Source organism: Mesoplodon densirostris, chromosome 1 (assembly GCF_025265405.1).
Source record: "Mesoplodon densirostris isolate mMesDen1 chromosome 1, mMesDen1 primary haplotype, whole genome shotgun sequence".
NCBI lineage: Eukaryota > Metazoa > Chordata > Mammalia > Artiodactyla > Ziphiidae > Mesoplodon > Mesoplodon densirostris.
In genome coordinates, this window is record NC_082661.1 from 137,881,722 (window position 1) to 137,899,957 (window position 18,236).

The 18,236-nt window shown below is 35.7% G+C and overlaps 1 protein-coding gene across 9 annotated transcripts in view; it reads right to left on the bottom strand.

Annotated features, from left to right (window-relative positions):
* The window catches only part of ADGRL3 (adhesion G protein-coupled receptor L3), a 585,975-nt gene that overhangs the window by 151,927 nt on the left and 415,812 nt on the right, over window positions 1-18,236 (bottom strand). For 5 of the 9 annotated variants that reach the window (XM_060090735.1, XM_060090717.1, XM_060090727.1 and 2 more), the window contains 2 exons: window positions 9,818-10,003; window positions 6,830-6,868 (listed from right to left, as the gene is read on the bottom strand). In XM_060090735.1, the coding sequence (XP_059946718.1) occupies window positions 6,830-6,868; window positions 9,818-10,003 (225 nt within the window). The remainder of the gene's footprint in view (window positions 1-6,829; window positions 6,869-9,817; window positions 10,004-18,236) is intronic. The other 4 variants (XM_060090762.1, XM_060090753.1, XM_060090744.1 and 1 more) reach the window with 1 other exon arrangement.

Consider the following 18,236-nt stretch of genomic DNA (forward strand, 5'->3'; position numbering starts at 1 on the left):
ATCGCCTGAAAGAGCTGCTAAAACTACTCCCCGTTGCTGCAGTTAATATACTACATTGTATGCACACCACTGGCCAATTTATTCTAGCCACTTTAACAAGGATATCCAGCCTGACAGGCCACACAGAATAGCATCACAAGTCAAGCAAAGCACAAATCATTAGAGGACTCAGAAAGTCGTTTGACATGCACCATGGAGCTCTTTGCCACACAGCCAACTAAGTGACCAAACAAGAAACTTGAAAATACTCATTAATTTCTTCCTAGCAGTATAAATGGAGGTTAGAATCTTTCTTGTCTCATGCACCAAAAGCGCACAAATAAAACTGGCATAATTCAATCTGCACTTTGTCAAAGGTGCAAGTAGCAAATTTGGTTCACAGAAAGTCTGCATTACAGACCAAAAAAATGAAAGCAATAGGTAAAGATGTTTATGCAGTACATATAATAATACAGATATCTGGGCTTTGGAATATATATATATATATATATATATATATATATATATATATATATATATATATATATTTTTTTTTTTTTTTTTTTTTTTTTTCCGGTACGCGGGCCTTCCACTGCTGTGACCTCTCCCGTCGCGGAGCACAGGCCCCGGATGCGCAGTCTCAGCGGCCATGGTTCATGGGCCCAGCCGCTCCGCAGCGTGTGGGATCTTCCCGGACCGGGGTACGAACCCGTGTCCCCCGCATCGGCAGGCGGACTCTCAACCACTGCACCACCAGGGAAGCCCTGGAATTTTTTTAAATTCATCAAAAGTTGACATTACTTTTATCATTGAAAAGCTGTATCAGCATTTCTGAGCAGATTCGGCAGCACTTGACATCATTTTCTCCTCCATGAAACAAGAACTTGAGTTGACTCCTGGATGCCATCCATACTCTCCAGGTCCTCCTCCTTATTTAAGGCTGGTTGTTAGTCTCTACTGCTGGTTCCTCTTCCTCTCCCTGACCTCATCATATGACAGTGTCCTGGGGCTCAGCTCTAGATTCTCTTCTCTTTCTACACTCATTTCCTTGATGAATTCATCTAGTACATTGGCTGAAAATGCCACTCTAAGTGAAACATTACTAAATGATTATGTCTAGCTTGACCTCTCAGGTAAATTTCAAGCTCGTATATCTAACTGCATATTTACCATCAATATTGCATACCTAATAAGAATCTCCAACTTAACATGCCCCTGAATGAAGTTCTTTTTGTGCTCCTCCCAAATTGGTCACAGATTGACTATCTCAATAAATGGTGACTGCATCCTTCCAGTTGCTCAGTCAAAACACTTTGTGTCATCCCAACTCCTCTCTATCTCTGACACTTCACATACAACCCCTTAGCGAATCCTGTTTGTTCCACTTAAAAGAATTCCCAAAGATGAAGAATTATCTCAGCATCCCACACTCATATCCTGTTTCAAGTGAATGTTGTTATTGCCCAAATGGTCACCCTGCTTCAGCCCTTACTTTTCCTGCTAGAATCTATTCTCCACTTTTTTTTTTTTTTTTTTTTTTTTGCGATACTCGGGCCTCTCACTGTTGTGGCCTCTCCCGTTGCAGAGCACAGGCTCCGGACGCGCAGGCTCAGCGGCCATGGCTCACAGGCCCAGCCGCTCCGCGGCATGCGGGATCCTCCCGGACCGGGGCACGAACCCGTGTCCCCTGCATCGGCAGGCGGACTCTCAACCACTGCGCCACCAGGGAAGCCCTATTCTCCACTTTTAAAACACATCACATCATGTCATCCTTCCGCTCATAAACCTGCAGTGGTTTCCTGTGTGTCTATGAGTAAAAGTTGAAGTCCTTACGATGGTCTATCAGATCTGGGCCCTCGCTGCCCCACAGATTAATGTCCTGTTACCCTCTTCTCTTTCACTCTCCTCCAGTTGCATTCGCTTCCTGGACAACACAGGCATATTTCCACCTCAGAAACTTTGTTTTCTCTGCTGGAATGCTTTTTCCTGCATATCTTCACAGTTCACTCCTTCAGAGTTTTTCTGAAATGTCACCTCAGTGATGCATTTCTTGCTCTATTTTTCTCTGTAACATTTATCATCATCTCACATACCATATATTTCATATACTTAGCATACTGTTTATATTCTGCTACTGGACGTTTCACCCTAGGAGAGAGAGCAGGGATTTTGGCCTGTTATGGGCATTGCTATATTCCTAGTACTGATAAAATTACTGGGCACATGTGCTGAACTAGTAATTCTTGAATGTTTTTGTCATTAACTACTATGTGATGTTTTTTACATAGTTTTGAAGATAGAGATTGCTTTCACACTGATGGTACCTAGGATACAGATTTCTAGTGGATAATGAAGATGAAACAAACAAAATAAATAAAAAAATAAACAAAAAAAGCAAACTATAATTCCAAACTGAAATAAAAAGAGACCTTATTACAAATACTTGGTAAGATTTAAAGAACACATAGACTATCTGCCTTTGAAAAAAAAGGAAAGAAAAATTTAAGGAAGGATGGGAAGAAGGGAGGAAACCAGGTATGCATGTATATGTGTCTTTTTTTAAAAATTTGCATCTATTTACCAATTTTTTTCTGATCAGTTCTCAGCCCAACTATGCAAATAATAGTAGGTTCCAGAGAATTACTCAAAAGATTCACATCAAAAACTGTATGTACTTATATTTCCCATTAAGCAAGATCTACTGCAGACTCTAGGGAGTCCATGCCACCTCTGAGATTTGGAGGACAAAAGAAACTGCTGATAAAAATCAAAACATATTTCTTAACTAGGAAAATGTCCTGCTTTTAAAGCAGTAAAAAATGAACACTAGTAATTTTTAATAGTTCCTGCTAAAGAGAAGAACAATGTTAACAAACATTTCTATTTAGAAGATGGGAACTTGGGATTGAAAAATGAGAAAAAAATATAAATATAAGTTCTGGTTACACTTATAGAACATGAAGGCAGTTGTTCTTAAGCTATTTGAGGTCACATTCTACTCTCAGATTCTCATGAAAACACAGACCTCTCTTTGGAGCCATATAGTTTTTTTATTCGTTCATGGATTACCCTCCTAAAACTTCCCCTGCCCCCATTCCACCACTAGAGTTAAGAACTTATGCAATTCACATGTACTTGGATGATTATAATCAAAAAGAGAAAATAACAGTGCTGCCGTAGATGTGGAGAAATTGGAACCCTCACGTATTGCTGGTGGAAATGTAAAATGGCGTTTTCACTTTGGAAAACAGTTTGACTGTTCCTCCTTTAACATACAGTTAGAGTATTTTCTACTTGCTCTTTTCTTCTCTCAATATGATAATTTTTAAATCACAGTCTCCTCTGAAAACCAAATGACTTCAAAGTAAATTATGTTTGTATTTGACCTGGCTATAGGAGTACAAAATAATCACCACACAGCCATTTGAACTCAATCTCAAAAAAAGGAGAAATTAAAAAAAAAAACAATTGTTATACTTTATACCATTCCTGAAATACAGTACCATAAATCAATAAATATAAACCAAATAATATATCTTGACTTCTAACACCAAATAATGTCAGTTTTGCAATCACATTATTTTGGCGAATGAAAGCATGAGTTTCTAAATCAGGAAGACCTAACTTTGAATTCAGGAGCCCCTCAATTATTACTGTGTAATTTTGTGAAAGTCATTTAATGCTTCCTGTGCCACATTTTCTCTACTTTAAGAATAGCAATAACTTATATCATAGGGTTGTTTTGAATATTAAGTAAGAATTTATGCAAAATGCTTTGCACAATTATGGCCACAGTGCCTAATAAACATATTTATTCTTCATAATAAATCACTGTTATTCTTTTATTTTTTATTTATTTATTTTTTTTTCTGTACATGGGCCTTTCACTGTTGTGGCTTCTCCCGTTGCAGAGCACAGGCTCCGGACGCACAGGCTCAGTGGCCATGGCTCACGGGCCCAGCCGCTCTGTGGCATGTGGGATCTACCCAGACCCGGGCACGAACCTGTGTCCCCGGCATCGGCAGGGGGACTCTCAACCACTGTGCCACCTGGGAAGCCCGGAAACCCTATTCTTAATCATGGTGTTGAAGAAGCACTGGATGCACATCAGGATAGCAGCATTAGTGCCATTGGTGCTAGTTGTGTGACCTTGGTCCAGTCATTTCATCTCTCCAGATCTCAACTCACTCATCTTCATCTCTAAGGTCCCTCTTGGTAATATTATATCATGGTAGCTACTTAATATGCATATGTAACACAAACCTTATTTGTTATCTCTGGCATAAAACTTAAAACCCTCTCCTAAATGAAGGTATGCATTATGCCTGCAATATGGTAATGCTATTTTTAATATGATATGTCAATAACTATCTTTTGATAGTCAACAAGGATTTTAATGTAATCTAAAATTACAACTAAATAAAGAAAAATAAAATGTATTTGATCCAATTTTTTGTTTTTGTTAAAATTCTTGAGACAAAAGAATAATGGGTTTTAGGAGATTCACATATTATTTAAAAAATCAGAGCAACTGTGTTTTAATTGTTCACCTACAGATGAGTTATCATAGCTGACGGCTGACAGTCCAGATTTCACTTTTGTGTGTGTGTGTGTGTGGAATAAAAGGTGGGAAGCAAGAAGTAAAAAATAGATCTAGATCATTCATAAAATAAACACTGTATTTCTAAAAAATTAAAAGCTAAATGTGTTTAGATGGTCAAAATCAAACCTAGGAGAATCACTGCTTGTGCCCATGGAAAGGAATTTTTTTTTTTTTTTAAGAATCTTGTGGTAACTAAATAATTATCTTTTTTTCAAATTTAATGCATAAAACATTTCAAGTGTATTTCATACCTATTTCATAGGTAGCTCAGAATGTGCTCTGAACATAGAAATAATAGGGAACATAAGCCTTTAAAATTCAAATAGACTAAAGTTTAAAGTATTATTCCCTCTAGAATTTCATAGAATAATTATCTACAATAAAAGGAACAGAAATAATGCTGTGTTATAGTGAGCACAGCATTTCTGCTTCACCAATATTCTGTTTGTATTTGGTCTTATCAGATGTTTAGTCAATAGCTGAAACATTTATTCCTAGCCAGTCAATTACAACACCAGGAAATCAGCTACTGAATAAACTGTGCTATTAATTTTCCATCAGAGATTCATGTTTGAATGACCATGCATTTCATAGATTTAAATACTGAAAGGCTAATTATCTCCAAGGCCCCATTAAAGGGATAGCATAGATTACAATAAAAAACAATCCTAATATTTCTCAAAAATGATCCTCAGCTTTCAATGATGAAGAGTACTTCATTTCTCTGTCTATGGCACACACTAAGCTATATATATACATAACCCCCCCAAGCAATTTCTTTCCCAAAACCTTAGAAAAATAAACCTGAACAGCTTCTTATATACAAAGATTCATTAATTTATAAAGTTAAATGCAAATTAAAAGCTTTTCTTCCTAATCTCTGTTCAATGTTCAAATGATTTTTTTTTTCCTTTTAAATGACTGTCTCACAAAATGCCCTTATTGTGAATAAACTGATACTGTGTATTTTCTGGACTACTAATCTGAGAATCAGTGATTTGGGTCTTGAAGGCATCTCTCTTCATAAATGTAGTTGGCCTTCCCCTTAAAAATTCTATGATATATACACATAGGGAATAAAGTTGACAGTCACACAGTTTCATATTTTTTCTTCCTTCTGATAAAGTTAATTTGTATTTTGGGACCCACAAAATGGAGGCCGCCCCAGTGGCCTGGTCCACATCACAAATCTAAATCTGCACTTATGGGAAATGACTGTCAAGGAAACCTCACATACACTGATCACAATCCTCCAACTCAGAGTTAGCTAGCTCACCTTACCCTAAAAAACAGGACCTGCTAGCCTTATAAGGAAATCCCCAACCTCCTTGCCAATCGCACCCTGTTTAGAGTTGTCTCTATAAAACTCACTCTTGTCCAACATCCCTCAGGGAGAGTGCACCACTGATGGTGAGGCACTTACTGCCTCAACCCATGGATTGTTTTCCCTTGAATAAAGCACATCAAAGTCATTACTAAATAGCTTTGTCATTTGAATTTGTCATTTGACCTTGCCTGCCTTTGTTCCTCCTTCCTCCCCTCCCCTCCTCTCCCTTCCCCTTCCCTTCTCTCCTCTTCTCTCCTCTCCTCTTCTCCCCTCCCCTCCCTTCTTTCCCTTATTCTAAAAATAACTATGAAACTTGCTTCTGGGATTCTTTTTCACAAAGAACTCATAAACAGTAGAAGTGTTTTTTATCTTGCTTAGAAACAAATTACAACATGTTAACTGGAGGAAAAGTTACACTTACATTCAGATTCATGTGTTTATAAGTGGAAGAGTAAGATCGTCACAGCTTGTCTTGATTAATTTGGCACAGAAGCATGATATTCCAAGTATCCTGGAATTGTTGTCTTATTTGATTGTCATTTCTGGATGACTTGCTACTCAAATATTAGCTAGACCAACATAGGAATGAAATGTTTTCATACCCACCTCTCTGAAGAAATTAGAGATTTATTATATATTACACCCAACTCACCTTTCAGTGATGATCAAAATTCTCACACCCAAGGTTGCACCTCTATGTTAGTCTGTGCTCCTCTTGTATGATAGAGCACTGGCACTGTCAAATTTATTTTTAGCACATACCCTTTCATATAACTTTCCATTCCCACCCTCCATGCCCTCCCTGAAATTCTTCTAGTTCAACAGGATACATTATCATCTTTCTATCTGATGCCCATACATGCTGTCACCAACAGAGACAATTCAACAACTTAACACATTTATAAAAACGCAGAAAGTACCTGGACATAGGCTCTGCAAGAGCGCTCTCTTTTCTGAAGCTGAATCCATTAAGACAGCAGATTAAACACAGAATAGAAAAAACAAGTTAGTGACAGAAGAAAACAAGAAAAATAAAAGAACACATCTACACAAACACCTTATTTTGTTGTGCACTACTTTCAAGAAGAGAATGAAAGCTAAGCAGCAGCAAAATGTCAGTAACGGCTTGAAAAACAGAAACTAACAGCTTTTCAGAACCCAAGTGATAACTGGATGGTATAAAGCTGTTAATGATGGAAAGAAATCTGAGACTAAATTTAGTAGAAATTAGTAAAAATCAATATATTTCATTCATTTGACATGATTCATTTCACATGAGGTTAGTTATTAATTCATGGGCCACAAATGAAGATCTATGAAGTTAAGTAAATTATGTCAAAAATTTGGAACCCATTTTTTAAAGATAGTAAATTGTCTGTGGTTTACAGATTTTTAGGTGGTTAATGTGTCCCACAAACCATTTGTTCATACATACAAAAAGTTCTATTTATTGAGAAAATAGGAATGCCCATTCATTTGACTATTTGATTCTAAGGGACAAATACCAAGAGATAAGTAACTTCTGATTAAAAGAATGCAATCGATATTGTTATTTATCTTGTTTTTATTTCTTGAATAATTCCTTTTGATGGTTTTGACCAAAAAATTTATACATTTTAGGAACTTCTGTGGGATAAGAAGCCTGTTTCTGTGTGTTTCTTTGTTTGCATACAGAATGATGTTTTTCTGGGCAAAAGGTTAACAGCAACTCATACTCAGTCCCAAACATTTTTTCCTGGTGATAAAATGAATAATTAATACATATATTTGCTCTGTTTAAATAAATGACTGCAAATTTTATAAATTAGATTGTAGTTTTCCTCCTTTTCCTTATTATTTTCCTTCAGGAGCCTCGATTGTTCAAGGAGAAAATTAACCAGTTTTAAGAAGCAGTTACTCTGATGCCTTTTGTGTGGCTAATACTCTCCCACTTTAATTAATGCATCTTCAATGAGCATAGAGCAGTTACTTCTCTAAAGAATTAAGTGAGGAATGAGTGCAAGTAAATTGTCAGCACTGTCATTTGGATCACTGACTCTCATTTTGGTTTAGCAGGTCTCTAAACTGTCCAGAATTTCAATGTGGAGCTCAATTGATTTGTACGAAGTTGACTTTGCAAATCTGATGGGTTAAAACTGCTTCAGGGAACAGTGGGAACCACAGGAAATGAGAGCAAGCCAGGAAGCATGTGAATAACCTCTGCCCTCCCATCTTCTTACCCCATCATGCAAATTAACATATAACAAACCACGTTATATAAACAGCTGAAAAGAGCCAAATAAGAAACAAAAGAGAGCATTAAAAAGCTTCACAAATGAAAATGTGTCCATTATGCAGTTATTTGATATTCAGACTAGGCGAGCTGATTAGCTGTAGCTAGTTAGAATGTGACATTAATTGCCAGCTTTACCTGATATTGTCAGACATCGACACCATTTTTAAATAAAGATACAAAGTATTGCTATAACAAGTAATGGTATGGATATGTAACATTAATAGAAATTACTATATCCAGTACATTATGATAACAATAGCTGGCAGCAATATTCATTAATAGCCTCCAGTCAGCCTGGGTGATAACACATTAAAATCACAGCATGCCTGCCCAGACTACATAGGCAGCTGTGGATTATATTCTGCCAGCGACTTGGTTGAGATTCTATCAGGAATATGAATGACAAAAATAACTCCTTTCTGCTCAGCATGAAAAAAAACTTTAGTAATAATTTATATCTAATTGATAAAGCTGAATCTATTTTCTGAGGATGAAATTGCAGAAAAAACTGACAGATAAAATATCTAGCTTTTTAATGTCGAACCATTATTATTTAAAAAAAATTTCTTCCGGTTCATGAGTGAGACTCCTAGTCTAATAAGACAGAAAGGAAATAAACATAATAAAGACCAGTCTGCAAAGTTATTTTTTCATTCTAAAGGGGAATGTTCATTTAGTGAATTCTATACAGGACATTAGAAGGTCACTGTCAAATTTTTGCTTTTTTAAGTAATAAGATCATCACTGATATTTGAGATCTTAAAATCAAGTTTCAATAACCGATTATCTTTACTACAAAAATGCCATTCAGGGAATACATGTTATCTGATGGCATCATTCTAATGTCTTTTCACCATGTGATATTTTGTTACATAAATAAATGATATTCGTTATAAATATATTAAATATATTTTACATACTTATGTAAATAAAATGTTTATATGTGTAGAGGTTATATATAAAATGCTTATATATGAGTATATAATGTATATAAATATATAGTAGATTTAGAAATATAAATTAAAATACATAAAATTCCTTAAAATTTTAAAAACAAATTATTTTTATTAGTTACAATTCAAAGTTGCTGAAACACATTTAAACCTTTTAAGTTATAATGGTAATGATACAAAATCAGTAATTTAAAAATCAAAAGGAAATAAAAATAAATACTTGCCATATGAGTTTTTTAATGTAATATGAATTAGGTTAAATTATTTTTTAAAAAATCTATAATGTATTACTAATATCCTTTTTCATTGTTATTTTCTAAATTTCTGCTTGTTGATTAGACATTTGTTTTACTGTTAATTATATTAATATAAAGGTTTGACAGGGAAAAAACACCCAAAAGAAATGGCATTTATCTATAATAACCCTGTCAGAATTTAGCATACAAAAGAGTACTATGGAAAATAGAATTGCAAATTCAAAATACATATAGAGAGATATCATTTATTGTTCCTTAGATTGAAAGTCAAATAAGGTCATTATTATACTACAGTAGTGAAGTGAATTGAATATAGCTAGCAATTCTCTTTAGAATGATCTGATTTTATGGAAAGAAATAAATTCATCAGGGAAGTCTCACTGACTTTACAACTTTAAAGATACATGTAACAAAGGTCCTTACCTTGTTCAAACTTCGTGCAGCACTATCTTTTCCACCTGGGGTCAAGTTCCGGAGCTGTACATCTAGGAGGCCTACCAGCTGATCCATGGCCCGGACTGAATAAGTGATATCTCCAGCATTCAAGTGATTTCTTGTCTGTTCAGCCAGTTCTCTAGCAATATTGGCAGCTGTCTCTCCAGATTTCAACTATAATTTTGAAAACAGAAGAAAAAGGAAAGAGATCTTAAATAAGTAATTTTATTGGTTTCTTTGGACAATTGCTTTTGCATATGTTTTAATCATTGAGGCGAGAAAGTTATTAAACCCCATCTTTACTTGGTATACACTCCTTAAGTTTTCCTGCTAATCCATTATTTTCTTCAATACCTAACTTGAAATTCATGCCTTTAGGAAGCTCCTCTTGAGGAATCTAACTTCTAGAAATTGTTCTTAGTTTACCCATCTGAGTGGTTAAGTCTAAGGTTTGCCCTATGACTTTTTTCTATGCATTTCTAAATTGGATGTTGACAGTGGCCAGTACAAATTTTCCATTATGCCTAGTTTAGCACTTAGTTCACAACGAATACTCACTGGCTGCTAAACTCTGTGAAAATTTAATTCCAAATAAAATCCCTGCCTTTCAAAGTGCTCTTCATCTTCTTACTAAGAGATTTTGTTCCCAATGTACCAGGTAGCAAACTATTGCTTAGTTTCTAGCACTTTCCTTTTCTGAAAGTACGTGCTGCTTTTTCAAGTATATTCTACAAGAATTTTTCAAATTGTCAACAATCCCAAGATGTTAAAAGAGATAGACTGGGTTTTCCTGGTGACGTAGTGGTTGAGAATCTGCCTGCAGGGGACGCGGGCTTGTGCCCCGGTCCGGGAAGATCCCACATGCCGCAGAGCGGCTGGGACCGTGAGCCATGGCCGCTGAGCCTGTGCGTCCGGAGCCTGTGCTCCTCAACGGGAGAAACCACAGCAGTGAGAGGCCCGCGTGCCGCCAGAAAGAAAAAAAAAAAAAACAGATAGACTAATACCCTCTGATTACTTGAGCAAATTTGATAGCTCTGGGTAATAAGAAGACAGGAATATATATTAGCTTATAAGGAAGGCCTGGGGAACTTAAAAAAAAATAAGTGTAATTTCCCAATTTATCATGTCCTTTATCATTTTTAAACTAATAGACTAAAATAAGATTATAAAACATTTACATAATACAGATATAGGTATGCAATGCCAAAATCATGAATGTGTCTTCTTTTGCCTCTATATATTCCCACTTCCTAGAGATTGTAAATGGTTTGGCACGGACTTTTCCTGACTTTAGCCTGCTCTATTACTACTTAAATATATAATAGTGTCATTATTTAGAAAATTTTCTTTTCTTCTCTTTTTCTATCTTTAACACAGTCTAATACAGAACTTAGGATCCCAAACAGAAAGTTCCTCTCTTCGTAAGGCTATCTTCCTAATGGATATCCAGAAAGCTATAAGGGGCACAACAAAAACTCTTAGTCAAATAGGTTATCACTATCTACTCAGGGATGCTTAATAAATATTTGTAGCGGTATTGAATGTTAAAGAAACATGAATAAATTGGAGAAGTTGGAATAACTAAATTGTTAATAATCACATTCTCAAGTATATAGAAAAATCCTAATTCAAAAACATAAAAATAGTTTAATAACAAAGGTTGGCAAAGATTTTTAAAAATGTATATGACCATCATAAACTACTACTGAATGTGTATATTTGCATACTTCCTATGTAGAATAAATTGTTAGCATCTATTAAACTCTGAAATGTGAAGACTGTATAAGACAGAGATTTCTCTTATCACTATCAACCATAAAAAAATAATCCCACTGTTATGAAATAGATATGTTCAAAGATGCTCATTCTAGCTTGCTTATAATAGAAAACAAAATGGGTTATGACTGTGGAAAACTGCTCATGTATATAAATACTATGGAATATTAATCAACAGTTTAAAAGTATGAAAGAGAACAATATTGTTAACGTTAATCTTCAACATGTAATATTGAGTTAAAATAAATGCAAGTATAAAAATTATTTATGTGCTAATATATATAGGCATGTTATTTGTGAAATATAAACACAACTTGAGTAGCATATAAACATTTTACCTATAAAAAACAATATTATATGTAAATATTTTACATTTATATATATATGTGTATATGTTTAAACGCATAAAACAAAATCTGAAAGATGGAAATCAAAAAACAAATCCTTTTCTGCAATGTTTAAAGTTTACAAGAAGAATATATTAAAGTATTATTATATAGTTAATTGGTACTTTTTAGAAACCCTTAAAATATAAAAACACCTGCACTAAATTTATTGAATTTGTAAATTATGGTCAGGACCTGAAAACCTGAGATACTTCTAAGACCAAATGGAATAGATTATAAGGTTCAAGGATAAGTGTGTAGCAAAGTCAATGTAGACCCACTGATGGATCTTTTAAGTGGTACTTTTAAGTGGTCACAAAGTGACATAAATGTGATTATAATCCATACATTTAATCATTACATATAATTTAGGGCTACTTACTTGTAATCTAGTAAATCAATGATTTATAAAATTCAGTATTTGTTAATTAAATTGGTGAAATGCTAGTACTCATGAAGTATTCAAATTCAATATTCCATCAGTAAGTCTGAACACCTGATACAATTGCTTGGCAATGTTGCAAAACTCCTGTGCACATGAGTATCCAGATAGCTGGAATTCCTATAATTTTCCAAAGGGATATTCTTTTAATCAATGCACCACTCATATATATATATATATATATATATATATATATTTATAGAAAGGCAGACTGCCACATACAGCACCTCATTTGGATATGTCTAGAGTCTTGGAAGCTTGACTACCCTATGTTCTCCTACAAATGGACCTTGAGAGCTTGAATGGAGGTTCTAGCAGGGGAGCGCACCTACTTATATACCCTTGACTGAAGAATGGTCCTCCTCTATTGGGAAAGGTCATCCTCTTCAACCAAGCGAGCAGCTTTGGAAGGGATGCACGTGGAGTGGTGAGGGAGGAAGGGGAAACACGTCTAGCCAGCCAGATAAGCCAAATCAACCCTGGAGATCAATGGGGTGACAGATGCTACATCCGCCATCCATAGAGTCTTGCATTTGTTGTAGTTTCCTACCTATGCTATTCTTATAAAAATGAATCTATTTGTGGAATTACTATTGTTTTACTTTAAGCATTATGCACTTGTATAATTGTTTTATCATCATTATTACTGTATTGTTTTCTTCTATGCCTTTATTACCACATAATATTTTTTCGATGAGAAAATGTCAAGGCACATGCACCTCTGGAGTCTTTTGATTCACTTAAATGGGTGTTGTTGGAAAAAGGCTGAGATCTACTAGATAATAGGCTTTCTTTCATACATTATCCTCAAAACTAAAGATGCAAGTACTGACTTTCATTACAGCTATCACGGAACATTATAAAAAACAAAATTACTTATCAAACAGAAAAAAATAGGTATTTTCACATTGTAATTCAATTTCTTTTCTTTTTCTGTGTAGTTGTACAAACATAGTCTTCAATTATTAATTACTATAACATTGGGGTAGGACATGATAAGGTGAAAAAGGAGGCCTATGTAATTTACTAACATAAAAATTTAAACTTTTTCTTTATGTACAGTAATGAAAAAGTTGAAAATGTAAAAGACTAATAAGTCAAAATATCACTGCTCTCAACATAAAAGATAATGATGCTGCCTATATATGTGTCAATAGCCGATAGTGTAGTGTTGTAAAACCGTGAGTCAAATATGAAAATCTCTAGTGGATTATCTTAAAAATAGTAACTACATTTTAGCACTCAAGTGTTTATTTATGAAGAATAAATCTAATTAATCCCACAAAAGAACTCTGGAACTCAATATTCACCAATAAGAAAGCTGTAAGAAAAAAAACTAAAGTACAAATAAGTTATAAAAATGTTTATAATAAAAATGTGATAAGCATGTTTTTAAAGTAAAATAAAAACTAATATAACCAGTTATTCATTATGATCCTCTCTTCCTCTTAAAATTGAAGAAATCATAGTAAAATTCTTTCATTCATTCAACAATCATTTGGACACTTGTTATTTCCTAAGGAAATAAAGACAAATTTTATATGTGGCTCTTGCACTCAGGAATCTCACGTTCTACTAGTTGGTATTGCGGGGGAGGGTGCATAAAGGCAGATAATACTAATTCAACAATGCAATTATGATAACAGAATGTATATGAGGTGTTATTGAAATATAGTACAGAGGTAATAAACACCTGGAAATTAGGTGGGAAAGCAACAGAAAGTAACAATAAGTTGAAAGTTAAAAGATAAGTTGAGCGTGACTTAGTAAGATAAAATTCTGGTAGGGACTGGTGGGGAAAGAGAGCCAAGAGGATGTTATATAAAAAGCGAAGTCTAAGTAATCATGGTTTGGGAAGACAGGGTACTAAAGGCAGAACAGAAAGAAAAAGCACATTTTTCTATCTTCAGAATTCAGTTTGGTACTTACATAGCACAAATTGTGTGTCTGTATGTATTAAATATATATATCTAGTTTTTAAAAAAATAGAATATCTCTATCTCTACTTTCAACAATTGTTCCTTCAGTCTAAATGCTCATTTGTTATTTAACCAAAATTTTAATTTCTAATAGTATTATGCTAAAGTCTGGGGATAAAATGGTTCCCAATAACAGGACCTTACGTACTAGCAAGGGAAGGGCTATTAAGAAATTAACTGCACAAGAATTTGATTTCAGTTTTTTTGAGGGCAATACAGAATCCCAGTGTGGTAGAGTAGTTAAAAGGCATTTTAACCTGGTGTATGAAGTTAGGGAATAATTTAGGAAATACTTCTCTGAGAAAGAATGTATAATCTGAGATGAAATAGAAAAGAGGGAATTAGGTTGGGATGAGGGCAGGAGTTTCCAGGCAGAGAGAGCAACTTTTAGGAGAGGCGGGCAGGGAGTCTTAAGGGTGCTGCACAAAGGGCACTTGTGACTGGGGTTTAGGCAGCTGGAGAGGTAAGCAAGATTGAGTAGTCCCACTTTGGAAGTCATGACGACGATTTTGGAAAATTGTGTTAAGAGTGATATGAATGGGGCTTCCCTGGTGGCGCAGTGGTTGAGAGTCCGCCTGCCAATGCAGGGGACACGGGTTCGTGCCCCGGTCTGGGAGGATCCCACATGCCGCGGAGCGGCTGGGACTGTGAGCCATGGCCGCTGAGCCTGCGCATCTGGAGCCTGTGGTCCACAATGCAAGAGGCCACAATGGTGAGAGGCCCGCGTACCGCAAAAAAAAAAAAAAAAAAAAAAGAGTGATGTGAATGTACTGGAGTCTAAATAGGAGTGGTCTAATCAGTCTTACATTTGAAATCAAACTCAGTAGAATGGATTAGAGGGTTCAGGAGTGAATGAAAGGGGACCTGCTGTGAGGTCTTCTACTGCCACAGCAGTAGAAGGAGCTATTGAGGATTAAGGGTAGTAGCAGTGGAGAAAAGTGACAACTGGCCTGATTTGGGAGAGATTTACAAGTACCCTGACAGGCCTATTATCTGATTGGATGTGTGAAGGGAAGGAAAGGGAGGCACCAAGAGTCATCTCCAATTTTCTTGTTGTTAATGGCAGTGGTGCCATCAACTGGAATCTCTCCTAGTCACTGTGATCTCAAGGTTCAAGCTCAGTTCAAAGGTTGCCTTATCAAACCAGGCCTTCACTAACCATATTCTTTCCAGGGGCATCCAGAAGCTACTCTTCTTTCTGATGGTCCTATTTATTTCTCTCACCACAGTTATTATTATCTTATTTCCATACAAAAATATATACATATATTGAATCTGCCTCAAGTCTTCTGTGCAAAGAGGCAGGATTGAAATAGTTATTTCATATATTCTACCTTAAAGACATCATTACAATGTCTATCTCTAACATTTCTTTTATTCTGCTTAAGTTATTTCTCAGAAATAAGTACATGCACACTGAGAAATCTTATGAGTTTTTGAGGATTAGGAAATTAATGCCTGTATTGAAATGGTGGGATTATACCTAGGGCTTCAATAGGGGAGGGGAAACCCTGCAGTTAAGGATAATAATTATGACAGAGATGGATACTATTTGCATTTCAAATTTTGACACAAGGAAAAACAGTTTTCTTTGAAATAAGCTTTGACATTTTATGGGATTTATTGTATCAAACATTAATCAGGTGTCAAAACAATTCATGAAGAAGTTACTCATATTGTTTAAGTACAAAGCTACCATTTCTTTGAAAGATCTGCCTATTTTTTCTATAAATCTGAGTCAAGTAGGTATATAAACAATAAAATGCTTCTAGCTTACAACTGAATGTGGGCTAAATGAGCCTGAAGATGTGGAAATGCCGCTAATCTCTGATTAAATTAACAAGCAATTTAACTTTCATTCCATAGTAGATCTACAGAGGCTAAAAGAATGGAGAAATTAAGATCTGGGTGACAGGATTCAACCAGTCTTCCAGAGCAAATCACCGGCTTATTTTATACTGTAAAACAGCAACATCATTTCTAGATCTTCACATCCTTCTTTAGAAAATGCAGGAAGAATCTTACATTATCTCAGAAGCTGTCAGTAGTTTGTGTGCAAACAAACGAAAAGATATTTCAGTTTGCTAGAAATAAGAAGACTATTTCCCAGTAATAGTTCAGGCATATCTTTTTCATATAATAGTTGGACCAGATAATGAAGTAGGAAGCAGACCTTACTTTACATGTAAATAAATACAGAATGTCTTCACAACTTTAATTTCACAGTTTCCAATTGAAAAAAAGACAGGAGGGATCATAAAGTGCAATGAATTCTTTAAAGGTATGCAAAATAGAAAGTATAAACTCCTTTTTGATAACTTGAGTCCAAGCTAGAGGTCAAGCTGAAGCCAGAGACTATGATTTCAGCAAACAGTCATTAAGAAATGTGAGAGGGCTTCCCTGGTGGCGCAGTGGTTGAGAGTCCGCCTGCCGATGCAGGTGAAACGGGTTTGTGCCCCGGTCTGGGAAGATCCCACATGCCGCGGAGCGGCTGGGCCCATGAGCCATGGCCGCTGAGCCTGCATGTCCGTAGCCTGTGCTCCGCAACGGGAGAGGCCACAACAGTGAGAGGCCCACATACCGCAAAAAAAAAAAAAAAGAAATGTGAGAAAACAGGATATTTTACCACATATGTTAGAGAAGGCAGGCAGAGCTCTAAACTAATTTGTTGGCTTCCAATATGACCAGAAACATATTTTTAAAACATTAATTTGGAGACATATGTACCTAATCTCACTATCTATTTAATCTATCTTTGTATCCAATCATCTGTTTATCTTTGTACCTATCTTTCTGTCCACCCATTCATCCACCCACCCACCCACCTACCAATCTCTCTTTCCCTCCCTGCCCCTACACTCCATCACTGCATCTTTTTGTACAACTTTTGCTTTTCCCCTTCTATACAAATTATTAAATCTCATGATTATGAAAGTATTCTGGCCAGTTTGTAACAAATTTCTTCTGCCTTTAAAGGTTTACATTTTCTCTAGTGAAATGTAATCTATTCTTTAATATCACTCAAAATTTAATCTATAATTTCACCAGTATGTAAGTGGCCAAATTCAGTTGTGAATCAGAAACCATCAAGATTCTTTGCTTGTTTTCTCCCTCCTGGTCTGACTGTAGGGGAAAAAAAATATTACTCATTTCTTAATGAAAATGAAAATTTAAGGTTTGCTTTTTCCAACTAAAGTAAGCATCCTGATACATTTATTTGTGTACACTTGTTGTCTACAGTGGTGCCTGACATACAGTGAGTGAATAGTACCAATAACAACATGAAAGATCCTCCCATGGGAAAGATGCAGTGACTGCGATCCAGGGTGGTCTTATCTTTAAAGCCCTCAGGAATTCCCCACAGGCACTATAAAGCCATAAGAGATGGGCCTCATGTTCCAAGGTACATTCACCCACAAACTTGCAGAGGGAAAACTGAAAACACTGTTTAAATGAGAGAATCACCCCTTCTTTTCTTTTGTCTTCTATGCTTTTATTGCGGGTAACAAGTGTTACTCTATTTTAAAAGTCTGAACCACAATGAGCAGAGGAGGGAAGGAACAAATCATTCCGGACACCTATTTCAATTTTACTTTTTCACACCGGCATAACAAACAAATTAAAGAAAAGCAGGGAGGTCAGAACAGAGGAAGGGGGTTGGAACAAGGGAAAGGAAGGAGGGAAGAGAGGGGCAGTGAAGAGAGAAAGAGAGGGGGATGGGAAAGGGAGGAGGGGTGAGAGAAGGGAAGCAAAAACTGTGAACTCTGTTGGTTACTTTCCATTTGCTATTTCAAGGAAGGCCACTTTCCATCCTCCTCCATCCT